Below are 16,412 nucleotides of genomic sequence, written 5' to 3' on the forward strand. Positions count from 1 at the left end.
ACAAATATTGACAGATTTTGCGTTTTTATCATAAGGAGTTTTTGCTAATGCGCGTTGCCAAAATTAGCAAGCATTAACAAACCATTGTTGCCTTAGGCGTAGAAGTTTGAGAGCCGAACAAAGTGAAAAAACATCTCATGCACAAAAACGCCACGTCTTCACATTATTGATCTTCTGGCTACAAGTAAAAACGACTCCAATATCGTCCAAAACTCCAAATGGAACACCCTGTATGTTATATAATATTTGGAAAAACCTTTATGAAAAGTCGCATTTTTCGGTCTTAATTCAAAATCTCCTTTGTGTTTGTGTTTCTCCTCCAATGTTTGTCCCACCTGTTCATGTTTGATGAACGGACATGGATGGACACTGTTGAAATTTGCCTATATTTTCCGTATTTTCAATATTCAGTAGTCAATACGCTTTTGCATCGTACATATTTTTAGTTTAGTATTAAAATACCAAATTGACCTTGGCTTTTTTCAATTTTCTACTTTTTTAATATTCGTGTGTTCTTAATGAGCCTGGCAAAAAGCAGCTTACTTTATTGCGCTAAAACATTGATTCATTGCTACTCTCTGCTGCCTTTTTTGCTAAAATCCTCTCAATTCATAGTTCTTAGCTAAAATCTTTAAATCCTGGGCTTCAAAGCTTTTAATTAATTTCATCGCAACAAAATTTAAATCTTGCAGATATCTGCAGATTTGGCTCTCCTACCAGTTTTCTGTTCATAAATGTTTATCGTTTTTTTTTGTCTCAAACTCCTCTGTTCAATATTAGTGAAACACAGTCTGGTTCAGTAAGAGTGAACATTATTGTATTATCTAGGACTCGAACACCATCCGGGTCGAATACCCCAGTTTATCCAGATCAACCAACGGCGGTTTCGCGATTGCTCCGAAGAAATTCTGGAGCATCCGAAACGCCGACGGGTCAAGCCCGCCGAAAGAAGTCAACCATCGAAGACCGGGAACCGTTTAGATTATAATTAGGAATAAAAAACACTAGTTTAGGTTTCTTAACTTATTTCAAACCTAAAATGACTGACATAAGTTGTAGCTTCGTATTCTAAAAAAAGAATTGTTCATATTTTTGTATAAAACTTGTTAATTTATTGAGAGCCTTTTCGGTCGGCGAAAATCGCCAGTTTTGCCGGCCGGAGACGCAGTGCCTCTAGTCTCTATAATTGAGAAGTCACTTTGTTTTGTAAGACAGTATTTTTCTTTAATCGAGCAAAATTGAGAAATGTCTTAGTTGGTATAAGTATCTTTTTGTAAATTGGTTGCCATATATTACAAAATCGAATTATTTATATTTTTATTGTTAGATGGATAAGAACCACTTTTTATGCTTCAATCTAGCACTTTAAGTTTTGTTCAGTTTGTACCAAATCTGTGGATTTTATGTTGGCTATAGAAAACGGGACCATTTGATTTTCCATGTTCTTTAATTACATATTGTGTTTACTAATTTGTCCTAACCCTAACTTTACAAACATTATGCTATTGTAATTTTTATTTCTAAACGAGTTTTCTAGTTCTATCTAGCAATTGCGAAAGTGTGATTACCATTTAAACGTGATCGGGACAGTGTTTTGTAATCGCCAGTACGAAACGCTCGTCTTTGTGCGCATATTCTGTATGTATTGCTTTTGTATAATTTAACTGTTAATTAAAACTAAATTTTATTAAAAATCTTTAGTTTGTTTCAACCTTTTCTTTACTGTTTCCTTTTCAAAAGGCGTTTTTAAGCACCACCCACAAACGAAGAAATACAATTAGTAAAATTGCAGTACAATTTTATCATTTTAAACTAGATACGCGCATTTTTTTAACATATTACTATACAACTGACTTTTCCATTACAAAATTGACCCTGCAAAAAGCTCACATTGCCTTAAATAAAACACGTTTTTATTGTGAAATATATATATAACATAAACAATAACAGTTTCAGTCCCAATGAGCTTAATAAAGAAACCAAAAAAAACTTAAACACCTAAAAAATAAATAATTTGTTTTTATACAAAATTGCACGTGATTCATTTGGTATGGACTTTGAATAAATAATGACAAGTTGCGAAACAATGGTTTTTCCTAAGTAGTAAACCTAAAATTAATTATACAAACTAAATTTGATCTGTTCTCCATCATACCAAGAACAGCTCGAAAGTTCCTTGATGTCCCAATTCAGGGTATTTTCGTTATAACAGCTCTTTCCGCACATAATGAAAATACCCCGTAAAACTAGGCACGTTCTTAAATAAAAATACTATCGGGATATTTTTTTCTATGTACACTTTCCCCCACGCTTCCAACTGGCGATTATCGCATCTTCGACTTTTCCTTCAAACTGGGGAAAAAGGCCTCGATGGGCAATATGGGATCGTCTGTCGATATGGTGAAATAATTGGGAATACTCCTGCTTGTGGGCGCTACTGAGTTAAATATGCCCGGCTTGTCATAGTCTTTAAACGAGGACGTCAAGTCGGACACTCTCTGTGACTGGAAATAATCGTCAGTCTTCATAATATCCTCAGTTATGCTCTCTTCAATTGCTACCTCTGTAGATGCGTTTTCTACTTCAGCTGCATCTGTTGTGGATGTTGAAAGCTCTGTTGTGGCTGACTCAGCTGCGCTGAGTGGATCCACACCTTCCGGCTCGCTTTCCACTCTTGTGGTAGTTTCAATCGCGTTTTCTTCATCAATGTCATTTTTCTTGTTATGGATTCTGCTTTTCAAGCTCGGGTATCCGGCTCGTCTTCTAGCGGAGAACAAGTTGGGGCGAATTGAAATTTTAGAAGCTGTGGTTGTAGTTTCGCTCATCGGCTTGGTTCTACCAAAGGGCCTTAGCCGAGTATTCACAGCTTTGATGGATTTTTCGGTTATAATCCCATTAGACTCCGGAGTGGTGGTTTCATGCCTAGGCTCCTTTGGTTTGAACCTGCTCCTCAATGGCGTAGTGGTGGTTTCATCGGTAACGTCTTCATCCACCCGACTACTAGCAGTGGTGGGCGAAGGCCTCGTTCTCAACCTGCTAGGGAACCTCAATCTCAAATTATCCGAACCAGTCCTAGCCTGGGTGGTTGTACTTGGAGTTGTAGTGGAAGTATGCTGGTTCAGCCTCTGCCTGTATTCCTTCACGCTAAATCTGGGCCGGTTTGAGTTATCGTACTTGATGGGTCGTCGGATTCTAGTCGATTTAACCGTGCTTATTTCCATCGTCGTCGTTGTCGGCTGCAGAGTTGTACTGGCGAAGTCTTCCACATCCGGAATCACTTCCGCAGAAGTAGTGAAGTCAACTTCATTTTCCGGCAAATGAAGTCGGGTGTTTGGTTCTGGACCTCTGGCGGTCTCAGTAACCGAATGTATTTCCTCAATAAACGGCTTATTTTCCTGCTGAATCGGCTGCTCTTGAACCGACTCATACTGTCTAGAGGGCACTTCAGTTTCAAACCTTTGACCATTTTCGCTAAACTGTGCTGACTCCGGCGAATAATAGTTTTGTGCATCGTTTTCAAACGATAACTGTTCCTGTTCAACAGGCGTTTCGGAGACTTCTTCAACAAAGTGTTTTTGTTTGAGGTTTTCGTGCGCTGGCCTCAGCCGCTTTCTTTGAGTAGATTCGGTAGATGGCCTGTTTCGCTGACGATGTCGGCCTGATCATAATTTCAATAGCTTTTTTAATTATAAAAGCACAAAAGAAATATTTTTATCTAGACGATATTAAAATTTGACATCTTCTAGACTTTTAGTCTCATGTCGCAACAGATATATCTTAAAGCGCGTTTTTAAATGTGACTTACCTCTTTGTCTAGTAGCCGGTTCCTCCTCAGCATCCTTCTGGTTCTGAATGGGCTCCTGCTCCACATGCGCTTGGGCTTCCTGCGGGCGATACCCTGTAGGTTTAGGTCTTCGCCTTCTCAGGGGTCGCTCCACCTCAATGGGAGCTTCCTCGACATTTTCATGGGATTTTATCGGTTCGTAAGTCTCAGCGCTTGGAGCTTCTGTAGTGGTGGTTGAGGGCTTTCGCGGCCTTGGTTTACGCCGGTTGGTTATACGCGCCTTGGTCGGGTCTCTGGTTGACGTTGGTTGAGTTACGGGCTGTTTGGTTGGACGTCTCACACGCTCCTTTTGAGTCGTTGTGATTTCGTTGGATATTTCACCAGTTTCTTTTAGTCCCACGGGATAATCAGTGCCATCTGGAGCAGAAAAAAATTAACCCTGGGTTTTTAACAGTAGTATTCGCCATAAGGGCGAAATTATTAATACTTTCTAAGAAAAGTGAACGAGAAGGAAAGAGCTAATGAGACTGGTAAAGGCGACAAATAAATGTTAAAAATTGCAATTAGATGGATGAAAATGGGTCGAACAGCGGATGCCTCAAAGAAGACCTAAAAAGGTCCCAAGAGAGAGTTTGAAAAGTGAAAAAACTACAAAAAATAACTAGACAACAATTGCTCACCCTCTGATTGCACCTCTGGCTTGCCCAAAATCGGATAGTGAGTGGAAACATCCTTGATATCAAAAAACAAAGGACTTTCCTGCAAAGCATTGTTTCGGTACTTATTCATCTTGTTGCTAACTTGCGCAAACACAGTGGCAGCCTCGCTTTGAGTGGGCGACGTTGGAATAACGGTCCCTTCCGTTTTATAAGGGGTGGGCAGGAAGGCTGGCACACTCAAATCCACTAAAGGAGCCTGAAAAACTGGCGGGCTTGGAGTGGAGCCTTCGGCCTGGAACAGCAGGCCTGGGCGGGCGTTTGGTGGCGCCTGCCGGATATTCTGGAACTGGAAGAATCCATCCTGCGGCCTGAACTGGTACTGTTGGGATGGGGTGTCGATCCATTTGCCCTCGGTGACCTGCAGCGACAAGCCCAATGAACCCAAGCGAATTTTCCCACTTTGCGGTCAATTACCTCATACGTGAGAGGACTTGGCGAGTTCGACGGGCTGCTCTTTTGGAAGTTGTAGTCGACATATCCGATGGGAAAGCTATTTCGTGCGGGAATAGGACCGAATGTTGCTGGGGATGGAGCTCCACTTGGAGTGTACTGTTTCAGGTTTTCCTTAGTGACTTGCACGTCCACAGCCTGTTCTTTGAGTGTTTGCGGCCTCGGTTGTTGCTGCTGCTGCTGCTGACTGGAAAACTCGTATGTAGGTACCACCTACGAATTTAAAAAAAAATCATCAGAAACGGGATATTTCAGTAAACAGGAACGCTTACTTGTGGCAAAAACTGATTAGGCCTGGCACCAAACTGAGGAACGTGTGCTGAAGAATCCGTAGATGGACCTTCTTTGAACGCATAAAGCGAGATCTTGGTGTCCTGTTTGCCTTTTTGCTGGCCTCTGGATCTGGGTGGAGGCACCAAATTCCTGGAGTAATCATCATTTTGCGCCGGCTGGGCCAAGAAGTACGTGGGCCTTTGCACAATGCCGCTTTCACCAGTTAGCGGAAATCTGGCTAGTTCCAGGTGCTGACTCTGGCCGAAATTGTTGCTCAGAAGTCCGAATCCTTGAGTTTCTCGGGTTTTTACGTTGCTGGCGGGGGCTGATTTGATAAAGGAGTATCCACCGGAACCTGCAGATGGAGGAAAATAAAACCATTTCGCTCCCATTTAGGACAAACTTAGACATCTACCGGTGCTTGAAATTGGTGGGGGCACAAAAATCTCACTACGAGTACTGTGGGAAACCATTTGTCCCCTGATGGGCTTTCGCATCTTGTTTTGAACCAGCAGCGGTTTATTGATGGCTTGCAGTTTCTTCAGTTGCTGATTACCCTGCCCGGATGTCATGTAATAAGGACTGACTGTTTTGTAAGTCTGCTTCTGCTTGGAAGCGCCTGGAAATTGAACGGGGTGAAAGCCTACAGAAGCTTTGAGGCTTGCTATCTCCTACCTGCTTTCCTGTCCTTATAGTTTCCGCTGTGTTTAACCGGAGCCCTAAAATGCGCAGTTGGTTGCTGCCCGTACGGAAGAGTGGTAGTTTCCAGATTTACAACATCCGCCGGTACCACATCAAAGGCCTGACTTGGATTCGCATATTGCCTAACTTCTGAATCCCCCTGCCCAGTCGGATTTTGTCTTCTACTACCAACGATTGGTCTCCAACCATCCGAAGACATCGAAATTGAGTCCTGAAGAACCAAATGATTCGTTAAAGCACACGGAATTGTCACTATTATAATAACCAGTAAGTATGCGTATTAAACTGATATGCCTGCAAAACCTGTTCGACTTCAAAATCCAGGTTAATAGTCTTCAAGACTTACCTGCATCTGTTGAGCAGCGGCCTCGGCTATTACCTGAACGAAAATCGCCGTAACTGTAAAAAAGTGAAAATGCCGTAGTTATAAGAATAACATAAATGCAAACGACACATACAATTGATATTAAATTGGTCTTGGCTCTACACGCAAATCCAGCAGGTTTGAATAGTGAAACTTTTGTAAATAAGCGTATGTTTATGTTCATGGAACATATGTATCTATACCCTGAGTTTGCACGGGGAAATAGAAATTTATCTGATTTATTAAAATGAAGACGGTTCGAAAGCTGATTTTAGTTTACATCCAGTATATTCAGTATATGAATATAACAGCGAAAACTTTCAATTATTTGGTTTTTTCAACCTAAAAAAACCATAACTAAACTTTTACAGAAGTTTATCAATTGACGAAAGAACAAAAAAAATCGGTTATAATGAACAAAAAAGCCTTTAGAAAATCAATAATCTGAAAACTTTTAGAACTGCGTAAAAGTTATTCGGAAATTTCGGGCAGGCGACTAAAATGAAAAAAGATTGCACGATGAAAGATCGTAACTTTGATCTCAAAACAGCCAGTAGCTTAAATTATTCGCAGAGAAAGGAAATTTCAACAGAATCTCTGTATTCTGACTTTTTGCAATTCGACAAGAACGGATTTATAAGCGAACGTCACACATATGCTGCCGTTTATCAAAAATGCGCAAAAAACACTTAAACACCGGATAATAGAAAACATTTAAAGTAAATACAAGAAGTTTGCTTTTAAACACCCTGAAATTTCTATTGAATCGAGAATCGAGTTCCACTCCAAACTGTTTATAAATGAATGAAATATCGATGTACATATACAGTAGTAGTATTTTTGGTAAAAAGTAGTTTATGCAAGTTAATGGAAGTATTTTGTTCAGTAACTACTAAGATATCATTCCGAGAAAATGTGAACTAAAACGCGAAAAAACTAGAAAAGAATCATCGAAAAATGCAATGCTTCAATGGGCAAAACGAAATTTACGTGAACGTCACTGGAAGAAATTCAAGCAGACAAAAATTGACACTAATCACTAGACAACATTAGATTATTAAAAGCGGAAAACATTTATAGCAATCAATCACAGGGAAAAAAATCAAAGCATTTGCCGGTATATCCAGCTAGAGCAAAGACCATTTTACGTCCGAAGACTCCTTTCTCTTCCTTCAATTATGGAATCCACTAACGTTTATCAACATGTTTCGATTGCAATAAAACGCCATTATGCAATTTCATTAATGCAACAATGTTTATTATTGATAATTTGTTGGAATTGCAAATCGGGCAGGCTTAACGGTTAAACAACTACGAAATGTATAGTTTTCTGCCGTCCAACCAAACAATTAAGGATATTGCATGCTGTTAGAGCGTAGATTAATGAAAAAGATATATTTTTTTTTAATGCATAATATTAGACTTGGTTGTTTTTTCATATACAATAGTAGTGAGCCAATAAACAAATGCATGACTTTTGTATGTGCAAATAACGTATTTTAACCGCATATCTCCCGCTCGTATGCAGCTCAGTTAGTGGAAACATTTATTTTATTTTTTATGTGTGTTTTAGTAAAATCCTTCGTTGCAGATTAACTTCAAAACATTAAAAGATATAAAGATCTAATCTGAAAGAAATCAGATGGTTAGCTCCTTTCGAATCTAAACGATTCCATCGAATCTAGACGAACACATGGAAAAAGCAATTCGATTGAAGCAACGAATATATAGATTATGTTAAAAGAATGAAAAATTGCAGGCGACAGAAGCTACTGATTGCAACCGAATTGAGCACAAACATCGCAGAATTAAAAGAAAAATAATCCACAGAAGAACAGACACTTTCGAGTACAAGATTAGTTGGTTACGAATGAGAGTAATCAAAATTAATCAAAAGCAATTTTGGTTTTATTTATATTCTCATAATAAAAACGACAAGTTTTACGAAGTTTTCGCAGAGAAAAATGACAAACGTAAAATCCCTGTGTTTTAAACGATGAAATATATATTCTTAATACTCTTTATGCCCATTGAGGCCTTAAAGGTATGAATGTCAATAAGAATCTACTTTCAGTCTGTAGAAAAAAAATTAAAATTGCTCTAGCATTGTGTGTCCAAATAATCTTTTTAGAAGATTAATACCTTTTCAAATAAAGTTCAATAAACCAAAAGTTCTAAAACGGAAGAAGAAATGTTTGCTAATTTATAATCATTTTTCAAGGTTGGCTAAGATGTGATACTGGTACATTCAAATAAATAAAAATAGCACTAAAATCATTATAACAATGTTTTAAAAATGTTCGGAATTTTGTCGGCAAAACAAAGCTTTTCAAACGCAAAAATTTCAAAGACTTAGTTCAAATGCAAATTATATGTGAGCGGATCTAAAGCAAATTAATTTAAAACATTTAAATGTTTTTCAATTAGTAAAGCAGAAAATAAAATAAAAAATTAATTTTATTTCCTCCTACTAAATTGAGCAAAGTGCGATCTTAACCCGAAATTTAAAAATTTATTTTAATTTTTATAAACACTTACCACAATAGCATAGTTTCCATCGCACCGGCGGCATATTCTGAAAGAAGGAAAAAAATCGATATTAAGGAAGCAATTAATCGGTTTAAATTGAAAGTGAAATGACATAAACAATATGCCTGATACGAGTACTTTGTTAAAAGAAAGCTTGTAATTAATTCTTCACCACGTTGAATAACTGCACGAAGGAAATAAAACGGAAACTAAATTATTGTTAATAATTAATTTGGTTCACAATAAATTCTTTTCGAATAATCTCCTGTATACCTGTCTGAAAAATGAGGAAACTGATAACAAAACTGCTAAAAAATTGGGATAAAAATCGTATGTTAGGGCGCTTCTCGAAAAAGTTGTTGGAGAATTTTCAGATGATCTGAATTTTCTTTCTTGAATATGAAAAGCTGATAACAATTTTGCACTTTACAATCAAGAAACCGCTTCGTTTGTCTCCACATGTCGAAAGCCTTCGCTCTCCCAAGAAAATCCACTGATTGTTTCTGGAGGTTTCAATCAACATTTATTATGCGATGTAAATAGCATATACAGAACGGTTGATTTTTTGTGGTTGCTTCAATGTCCATAAACCTGATTTTTATTAGATTTCGTGGGCATAAATAGTGTGAATGGAACTGTATGAATAAATATTGCAAAAGCCCTTCAAGCTTTTGCAGAATTCCGCGAGAAAAAATGTGTAAGTTAAATTGAAAGTAGAATGACTTAACCACTGACTGTTAAAAGAAAGCTTCTAATTAATTCCCAACCACACATAACATAAATAACATGTATTGAGGAACTAAAGCGGAAATTAAATTAATTCAAGAAAAAAATAAATGTGAACTGAAGCAGTTCGCTGACCCATCAGAACCACCCACTTAAGACCGGTAAAGTCATGCAAAGTAGCAGAACACACCAAAACACAGAACGCAATCAGAACGTGAAAAGATGAAACGTAGAAAAATTCATCGAAACTTCATACATTGAATTTCAGCGTCCCGTAATTTTTGCAACTTTCTACTCAAAAGATAACGTGGTTTCAATGCAATCCAATCGCATGTTTCCTCTGATCGAAAGAAGAAAGCATGTCAAATAAGAGGATAAAATTAAAATCGACGCACTTAATTCGATAGTATTGAAGCAAATATTCAGCAATATTTCAGATAGAAATCGGATTTTCAGTTACAAAACTGCTGGGTTTTCTTACAAGCGCAACACGCCTAATTAAACGAGCACATAACAGAGTTTTGCGCAAATGTGTTGGGAAACTCATGAGAATTAATTAGAATACAAAGGCATTTTTCGATGTTACGTTCTATCTCAAAGTTGTTCGTACTAATTGCCATGTTTTAAATGTTTCTTGCTTTCACGCTGCTGTCGAAATTAATAATATTGTTTATTATTATGATACATATTGAAAGATTTAGCTGCAACATTTCATTTGCTTGTAGAAAGTTCACGCTCTTATGCCGAACCAAATGTTATTGAATTTGCACATTTAACAATTAAATGAAAAAAAGTGGAATACATTTCAACTAAAGCTTCCTGAAACTGGAAAATAGTTCATCAGACAGCTTGGCAATGGCAAGTATTAATTTCACCAACGCACTGATTTCCCCCCACAATCTCTTCCGTGTTCACAGATTGTTAATTTCGTTATATCACATTGAGGAAAATACTAATCGAGATAACCACATATGTATCATTGCAATCTGCGATTTTACTAGGCCTTATGTGATAGAAAACAGTAGAACAATAGACATTTTTTTGCGGAAATCAAAATTTGAATAATGTCCCGAATTTACAGCTAAAGAGCAGAAAAACTGAAACATTATGGCACATTTACGTGAAACCATGTTAGTCTTAATTGCCGTTGCTTAATGTCGGCTGGTCTTTGCCTTAATGAGCGCTTATTGAAACTGAATACTTGACTCGTTCCTTATTGCTCATTAGATAACACAGCCATGAAAAGTGCAACAAATGCTCCAGTATGATGTTTTATGCATTATGAAATTTGCGTTTCAATGCCAGAATAATCGATGCACAATTAACAAATTTCCAATTAGTTTTTGCAATTTTTTGGGATTTTTAATTTAGGAAAAACTTAACTATTCTGTAGAAAAATGTAGAAAATAATGCGTAGTATCGTTTCTGCAAGGATCCGCATTATTTAACTATAAAATAAGTTATTAGATAGTATCGAATACAGTCAATAGATCGTGTTTAAGATCATACTCTATTCAAGTCGTGTAAATTGTATTACATTTTAAATACAGTTTTTAAGCTGACTTCGAAAATAAACAATAAACTTGTAGTCAAACTTCGTCTTCGTTCATTTATCAATTCCCACGTATTGGGAAAAAAGCGTAAACCATGACAGTCTCGATTATGAACGTTTTAGAACAAACCGCAAATATTGATGCAAACTATTGAAAGTCAAGACCAAGCAATCGATTCATATCGGGATTCGGAATTAGTTCTCAGTGAATTTTTTCGATTGAAGAAACGGAAAAGCAACATTTTACTAACGCCATTAACTGGATGAGCACCGGAAATTACATTGTACAAGTATAACGAGTTGGCTAAACTGGAAACATTTTTTCGATAGTTTATTAATTAAATGGTAAAAAGTGTGAACTACAATCATTTCGCAGCTCGAGATAGAAAAAAACTGGAAATTGCTTTGTTTGAGTGCAAAGCAAATTTCATTTTATTACCAGAAATTAAAGATAGTTTTGAAGTACTAAATCCGACTTCAGGAAATTAATTGGCAGTAGAAAGCTCCGCACAAAAATCCATTGACTTTAATTAAGTATAACACTTCAATAAAATGGAAACATGGAGTTGACAATTTACTATGGAAGTACGATTTAGAAGAATCAACGGAAGCAGAAAAATCTACGACCGCAACATCTGGAAACCGAATTTTAAAAAATCTATGAGAAGACTTTCTTTAGAACTGATTTCCATATGAAGACAAAGAAAGTRGTCGAACCGAAYGGTTTCTGAGCCAAAAGCGAAACAACACACAAAGCATTTCTTTTTCATTCCAAGAGTGACGGACAAAATCGGAAGACTTCTGRGAGCACGTGGAAAAAATCAATTTGCAAGCGTATACAAAATAACTGAATRATGAACAAAAAATTRTTCCTGYCTGGAAATTCTATTCCACGACTACTTAAATGCCCGAAAAATTMTCCAGTTTCAACTTTAGAAAATRTATGTGTTTTCCAACTGTACTAGAATGTTCTTCARCTCATATTAGGCAAACTGACGATGAAAATATTGCGTACTGAAGACATACCATTATGTCTACGCACCTAAAACACATTTCGGYATTCAGCAATTAAATTACGAAAACCGGCAAATAAAACGATAAATATGCGTTTACAGCGTCGAAAATTCAATTTTCCAATGACTCCATACGGCCTTTGCCCGATTAGACCGACCATACAAAAGACAATTAATTGAGACCTTAAAGCACGCCAAAAAATGCCAATCAAATAGAAATCTATTAAAAGCGAAACGCGAAATCAAAAGTGATCTTGCATATTAATTTGGCAAACTGGGTTAAGTGGAATGCTATTCACGTTCAAATGCCGAACAATTGCGTGGAATTAATAACATTTACGATGGCTGATTGTTATTGGCCAGTTAACAAAGCGCAGCTTAACACTAATTGCTGTTGAACAGTTGAATTGTATAATTTTTCCAAAGTGCATCAACAGTTCAAAGCAATTTTTAAACACAGTTTAAAACACACCAAAAAATTACTGAATTACTTTAAAAAATCGCATCAATTGCCAGCAAATTATAAATCTATTAGAATGGAAGCTGCATTACTCTTGGCAGCTTGAGGCCAAACGTTCTCGCTTTTCCATGGAAGCTTGTGTGTAAATAATAGCAATCATAACAGGTTTCGGCTCATGATAATCGTTGTGCAGAGCAATAGATACCACTATACAAGGCTAAATGCAAGAAAAATATCAAACGTGTTTATATGAACCCGATATTGTCTGATAATATGCACCGGTTAAGAATCTGAAATATTGGCTTTCAAACAATATAATCAATTAGAAAAATAAATAAATTCCTGGGGTGTTTGAAAAGTTAGTTCTGAAGCATGTTACAACTCTTGCATAAACATTTTCTTTGTCAACATGTTTTACCAGTTGGTAATTTCGCAAAAATCTTACTATCAACAGACGGTTACGCTGCGTGTGTTCGCAAATTTATAAAATTATTTAATTTAATACAGTAAGAAAATGGTTGTCATTTCATCTAAATTGGACAAAAGTGGTGTACAAAAAGTCCAAAAAAACCCACAAAATGACTGAAGAACAGATGATTTAAGAAGTTCCTAAAGAACTACCTGGAAGCTTTGAAAAACTTCACTGATTTTCAGTCACAAACGTTTAGGAAAAGTGCAGGTTTTTCCCCAGAAATTGTCAAAAATCACACAAAGAAAGCACGCAAACATGGAAAAAGAGTAGTGGCGATGTATGAAAGTACCTACCAAATCAGAGCTACTTATATAATTAACGTTAAATCAAATCTCATTCGATGTGCAAACTTGGCTAATTCAATTCGTGTCATCTTTGAAGTATTTTCCTACTAAAATGAGAAAATTCAACGACTAATAAATAACCTGCAGACACCCTTCCCTTCAACACTTCCATTGAATTCAAAAATATCCTAAACAATTCATTTCAGCTTCATAATTGGCACGACTGGAAAAACATTCAAACCTCTGTATCTTCTTCAAACAATCTGCACGCTTACTCTGGATCATCATTCGTCGACTTAAACTCATTTCTTCCACTGCCGCAAAAAACAATCGATAGTTTGCGTTGATAATATTCCGAATAAAAGTATCCGAAGTGTTTCAAAAACTAGTTCCAAAACATGTTACACCCCTTACATAAAACGCAAAATAAAAATTTTCGTTCCCAACAACATGCTTTATCCATTGATAATTTCGCAAAAATCTTACTATCAACAGATACTTATGCTGCGTGTTTTGGCAAAGTTTAAAGAAATTAATACAGTAAGAAAATGGTTGGGCGTTGGGATACTTTGAAGGCAACACTTGAAATTGTTCACTTGCCATTCTTTTGAGCTAAATGGTGAAAAAGTAGTGTATAAAAAGTTCAAAAAAACCGGGGGAAAATTAACGTTTTTTTCTGTCGCACAAAATAACTGAATAAGATCAGATGATTTCAAGATTCTAAAGCACTACCTGGAAGCTTTGAAAAAATTGGTTGCATTTAAGTCACAAACGCTTAGGAAAAGTGCATGTTTTTACCAATCAATCAAGAAGGAAACATGAACCTTCAACTCATTTCAGCTTCATAAGTGCAAAGCGCACGACTTAAAGAACGTTTAAACCTCTGTATCTTCTTCAAACAATGTGCACGCTTACCCTGGACACTCCAAACGTATTCCTCGAACTAAACCCAATTCTTCCGCCACCAGAAAAAAGATCACTTAAACCGATCAGAAGTGTGAATTTTCCGCAAGACCAATCAACTGGACGTACTTGTTGCGCTGGGTTCTTTGGCGTGTTATCTCGTTAGAATCGCGACCAGGTGACTGCCATCGACTTCTTGTGTTTTGGTAGAAGCCGGTTGGGTGCATTGTCGGTGGGGTTTCCATAGCGAAATCGCAATGGAGAGCGGTGGAAACGAATCAAGACTTATTACTATCAGTGAGCAATTTGGCCATATTAGGAGCTGTCTTTTTCAGTAGTGCCCGTCAGTTGGAAAATCGCTTTGAAGTTGTAGAAAGAAAAATTTCGCGGTACTTTCAACCAACTAAAGTTTCAATGATTTCACTTTGTGGCGGATCGCGCGGAAGTTGTGAGTATTTCCCATAAAAGACCCACAATAAAATTAGCGCTAATAATTACAGTTCCAGCTGATACAAGTGGACCGCAGCGTTCTAGATTTGCTACTTTCTTCACATGACATTCAGTTAGTCGCCGGTGAAGAAACAACCCATTTTTTTACCATCTTGTCTACACTATATGATTTACGTTAGATTTTGCACAAAATTGATTTCTTCAGCACCGCCAAGGGCAAAAAGCATCTATTTAGGTCAAGGAGTTTCACCCTTTTCTCAGCAATAGAACTTACCAAAAATCCCCCTAGATTCCTTGATTGATAGCGTAAAACGGTAGGGGCATCGACCAGGTTAATCTGAAGCAAACGAGAGGAAAATAAGTCTTACAGTTGCATACTCGGCTTTAAAAAATGAATACATTTAGGTAAAAAAACCGAAATTTTCGGTATGAGAGAAACGGCCGAATAGTGATTGAACATATTTCTCGAACGATTCGCTTTAGCAGATTAAGAACACCCGCGTATAGCCAAGCTAATTTATTTTTATGAATTTCTCAATAAATGGTACTGTAGATTCATTAAAGAGTGCAGCGAAGCTACAAACGGAAATGTAAATAAACTTCACTTATTAAAATTCAATGAACCTTTGAAAACTAGACTAGACCTAATTTCCCGGGCGAAAGAAGGAAGCTGAGATCGTAAGCACAAATCATCAAACGTACATTCCACGTAGTAAAAAATAAAAACAAAAAATAATTCATCCTGTTCCCTATGCAAATCATGTACCAAAGCACTTTCTCAACATTGGCAGGCCGTACATATTAAATCGTTAGGGTTCACGGATATTAACCAACCCAAATTAGGGTCACTAGCATAACAAAAACAATATCCACCATTATGGTCGTACCTGGACGATTTTATTGATTGGAATATTTGCATTGTTTTTGACGGACGATTCGACTAATGGCTGATGGTACTTTCTATCGCTGAATTTGTCATTGGAAATTCGGTACTTATGTGGAACGGTTTCGGTTTTCAGTGCGAGAAATCGCAATTGACAATAATTAAACAGTTTTTCTAATTTAAATCCAACGGTCAAAACTTCAACAATACTAATTGCATGTTGGTTGACATAAAAAAATCCCTTTTTAGTTTTGTAGCGAGGTGCTAATTAACGCGGGCCGATATTCTTTTCAAACGGCCATTTATCTAAATAATACACTAATTAGTTCATTATAATATTATAATGAGAACCTAATAATTTTAACAAGTTTTCTGGCGTTCAATTACCATAAAAGTGACAATCCAACACTTTTCCTTTTCGCATATGGTTGGGCAACGTGAACATGAATAATGGCGGTCATTAAAATGAAGACAGGAGCATGGATTAGAAAAATAATATAATTTGTACATGGCAAAAAACGTGCAATGAATGTGGCTAATAATCTAGTAGAAAATGATATAATGCCTTCAAGACGTAGGTAAAGCTCTTAAATATAAATTTCCCGTATAAATCAGTAAATCATTAAGTACATTAGTGTCCCTCTCCATAGCAAATGATTAGTAAATTTTGTATTTTTTGGATGTGATTTATTTATTTTTAGCATCATAGTTTGTGAGTCTATTAAACCCGCTTAATCATTAACAAAAAATCATGCATTTGCACCCCCAGTAGCTTCTCAAAGTGTACGTGTTTTCGTTTACATCTGGTAAAAATATGTTCTCGTACCCCAGTTTGCCGCTGCAAATTT

At 36.8% G+C, this 16,412-nt stretch overlaps 2 protein-coding genes across 36 annotated transcripts in view; one reads left to right on the forward strand and one right to left on the reverse strand.

Moving 5' to 3' along the window:
- Positions 1-1,694, forward strand: part of LOC109540437 (microtubule-actin cross-linking factor 1) — a 125,510-nt gene extending 123,816 nt beyond the window's left edge. For 32 of the 33 annotated variants that reach the window (XM_019908812.2, XM_019908818.2, XM_048667623.1 and 29 more), the window contains one exon: positions 829-1,694. In XM_019908812.2, the coding sequence (XP_019764371.2) occupies positions 829-988 (160 nt within the window). In that variant the 3' untranslated portion in view covers positions 989-1,694. The remainder of the gene's footprint in view (positions 1-828) is intronic. The other variant, XM_019908823.2, reaches the window with a different exon arrangement.
- Positions 1,267-15,047, reverse strand: LOC109540440 (proteoglycan 4). 3 transcript variants are annotated; one of them, XM_019908828.2, is made up of 10 exons: positions 14,956-15,047; positions 8,831-8,867; positions 6,275-6,327; positions 5,902-6,139; positions 5,642-5,845; positions 5,226-5,581; positions 4,918-5,166; positions 4,465-4,861; positions 3,806-4,201; positions 1,267-3,658 (listed from the first exon to the last, which is right to left on the reverse strand). In XM_019908828.2, the coding sequence occupies exons 2-10, from the start codon at positions 8,862-8,864 to the stop codon at positions 2,325-2,327; spliced, it is 3,261 nt and encodes a 1,086-aa protein (XP_019764387.2). In that variant the 5' UTR covers positions 8,865-8,867; positions 14,956-15,047; the 3' UTR covers positions 1,267-2,324. The 3 variants fall into 3 exon arrangements, with proteins under 3 accessions (XP_019764387.2, XP_048523583.1, XP_048523584.1); XM_048667626.1 differs by lacking the exon at positions 14,956-15,047 and adding an exon at positions 14,244-14,428; XM_048667627.1 differs by lacking the exons at positions 8,831-8,867; positions 14,956-15,047 and adding an exon at positions 6,387-6,497.
- Positions 15,048-16,412: the final 1,365 nt, after the last annotated feature.

Source organism: Dendroctonus ponderosae, unplaced genomic scaffold (assembly GCF_020466585.1).
Source record: "Dendroctonus ponderosae isolate FM_Combo_2020 unplaced genomic scaffold, Dpon_F_20191213v2 Dpon_F_20191213_6, whole genome shotgun sequence".
In the NCBI taxonomy this organism is placed as follows: domain Eukaryota; kingdom Metazoa; phylum Arthropoda; class Insecta; order Coleoptera; family Curculionidae; genus Dendroctonus; species Dendroctonus ponderosae.

Coding starts and splice junctions, on each gene's coding strand:
- LOC109540440 (XM_019908828.2), bottom strand. CDS start 8,864: ATGCCGCCGGTGCGATGGAAACTATGCTATTGTG. Junction 5,582..5,641: donor CCCACCAATTTCAAGCACCG/GTAGATGTCTAA, acceptor CTCCATCTGCAG/GTTCCGGTGGATACTCCTTT. Junction 4,202..4,464: donor GCCAGAGGTGCAATCAGAGG/GTGAGCAATTGT, acceptor TTTCTGCTCCAG/ATGGCACTGATTATCCCGTG.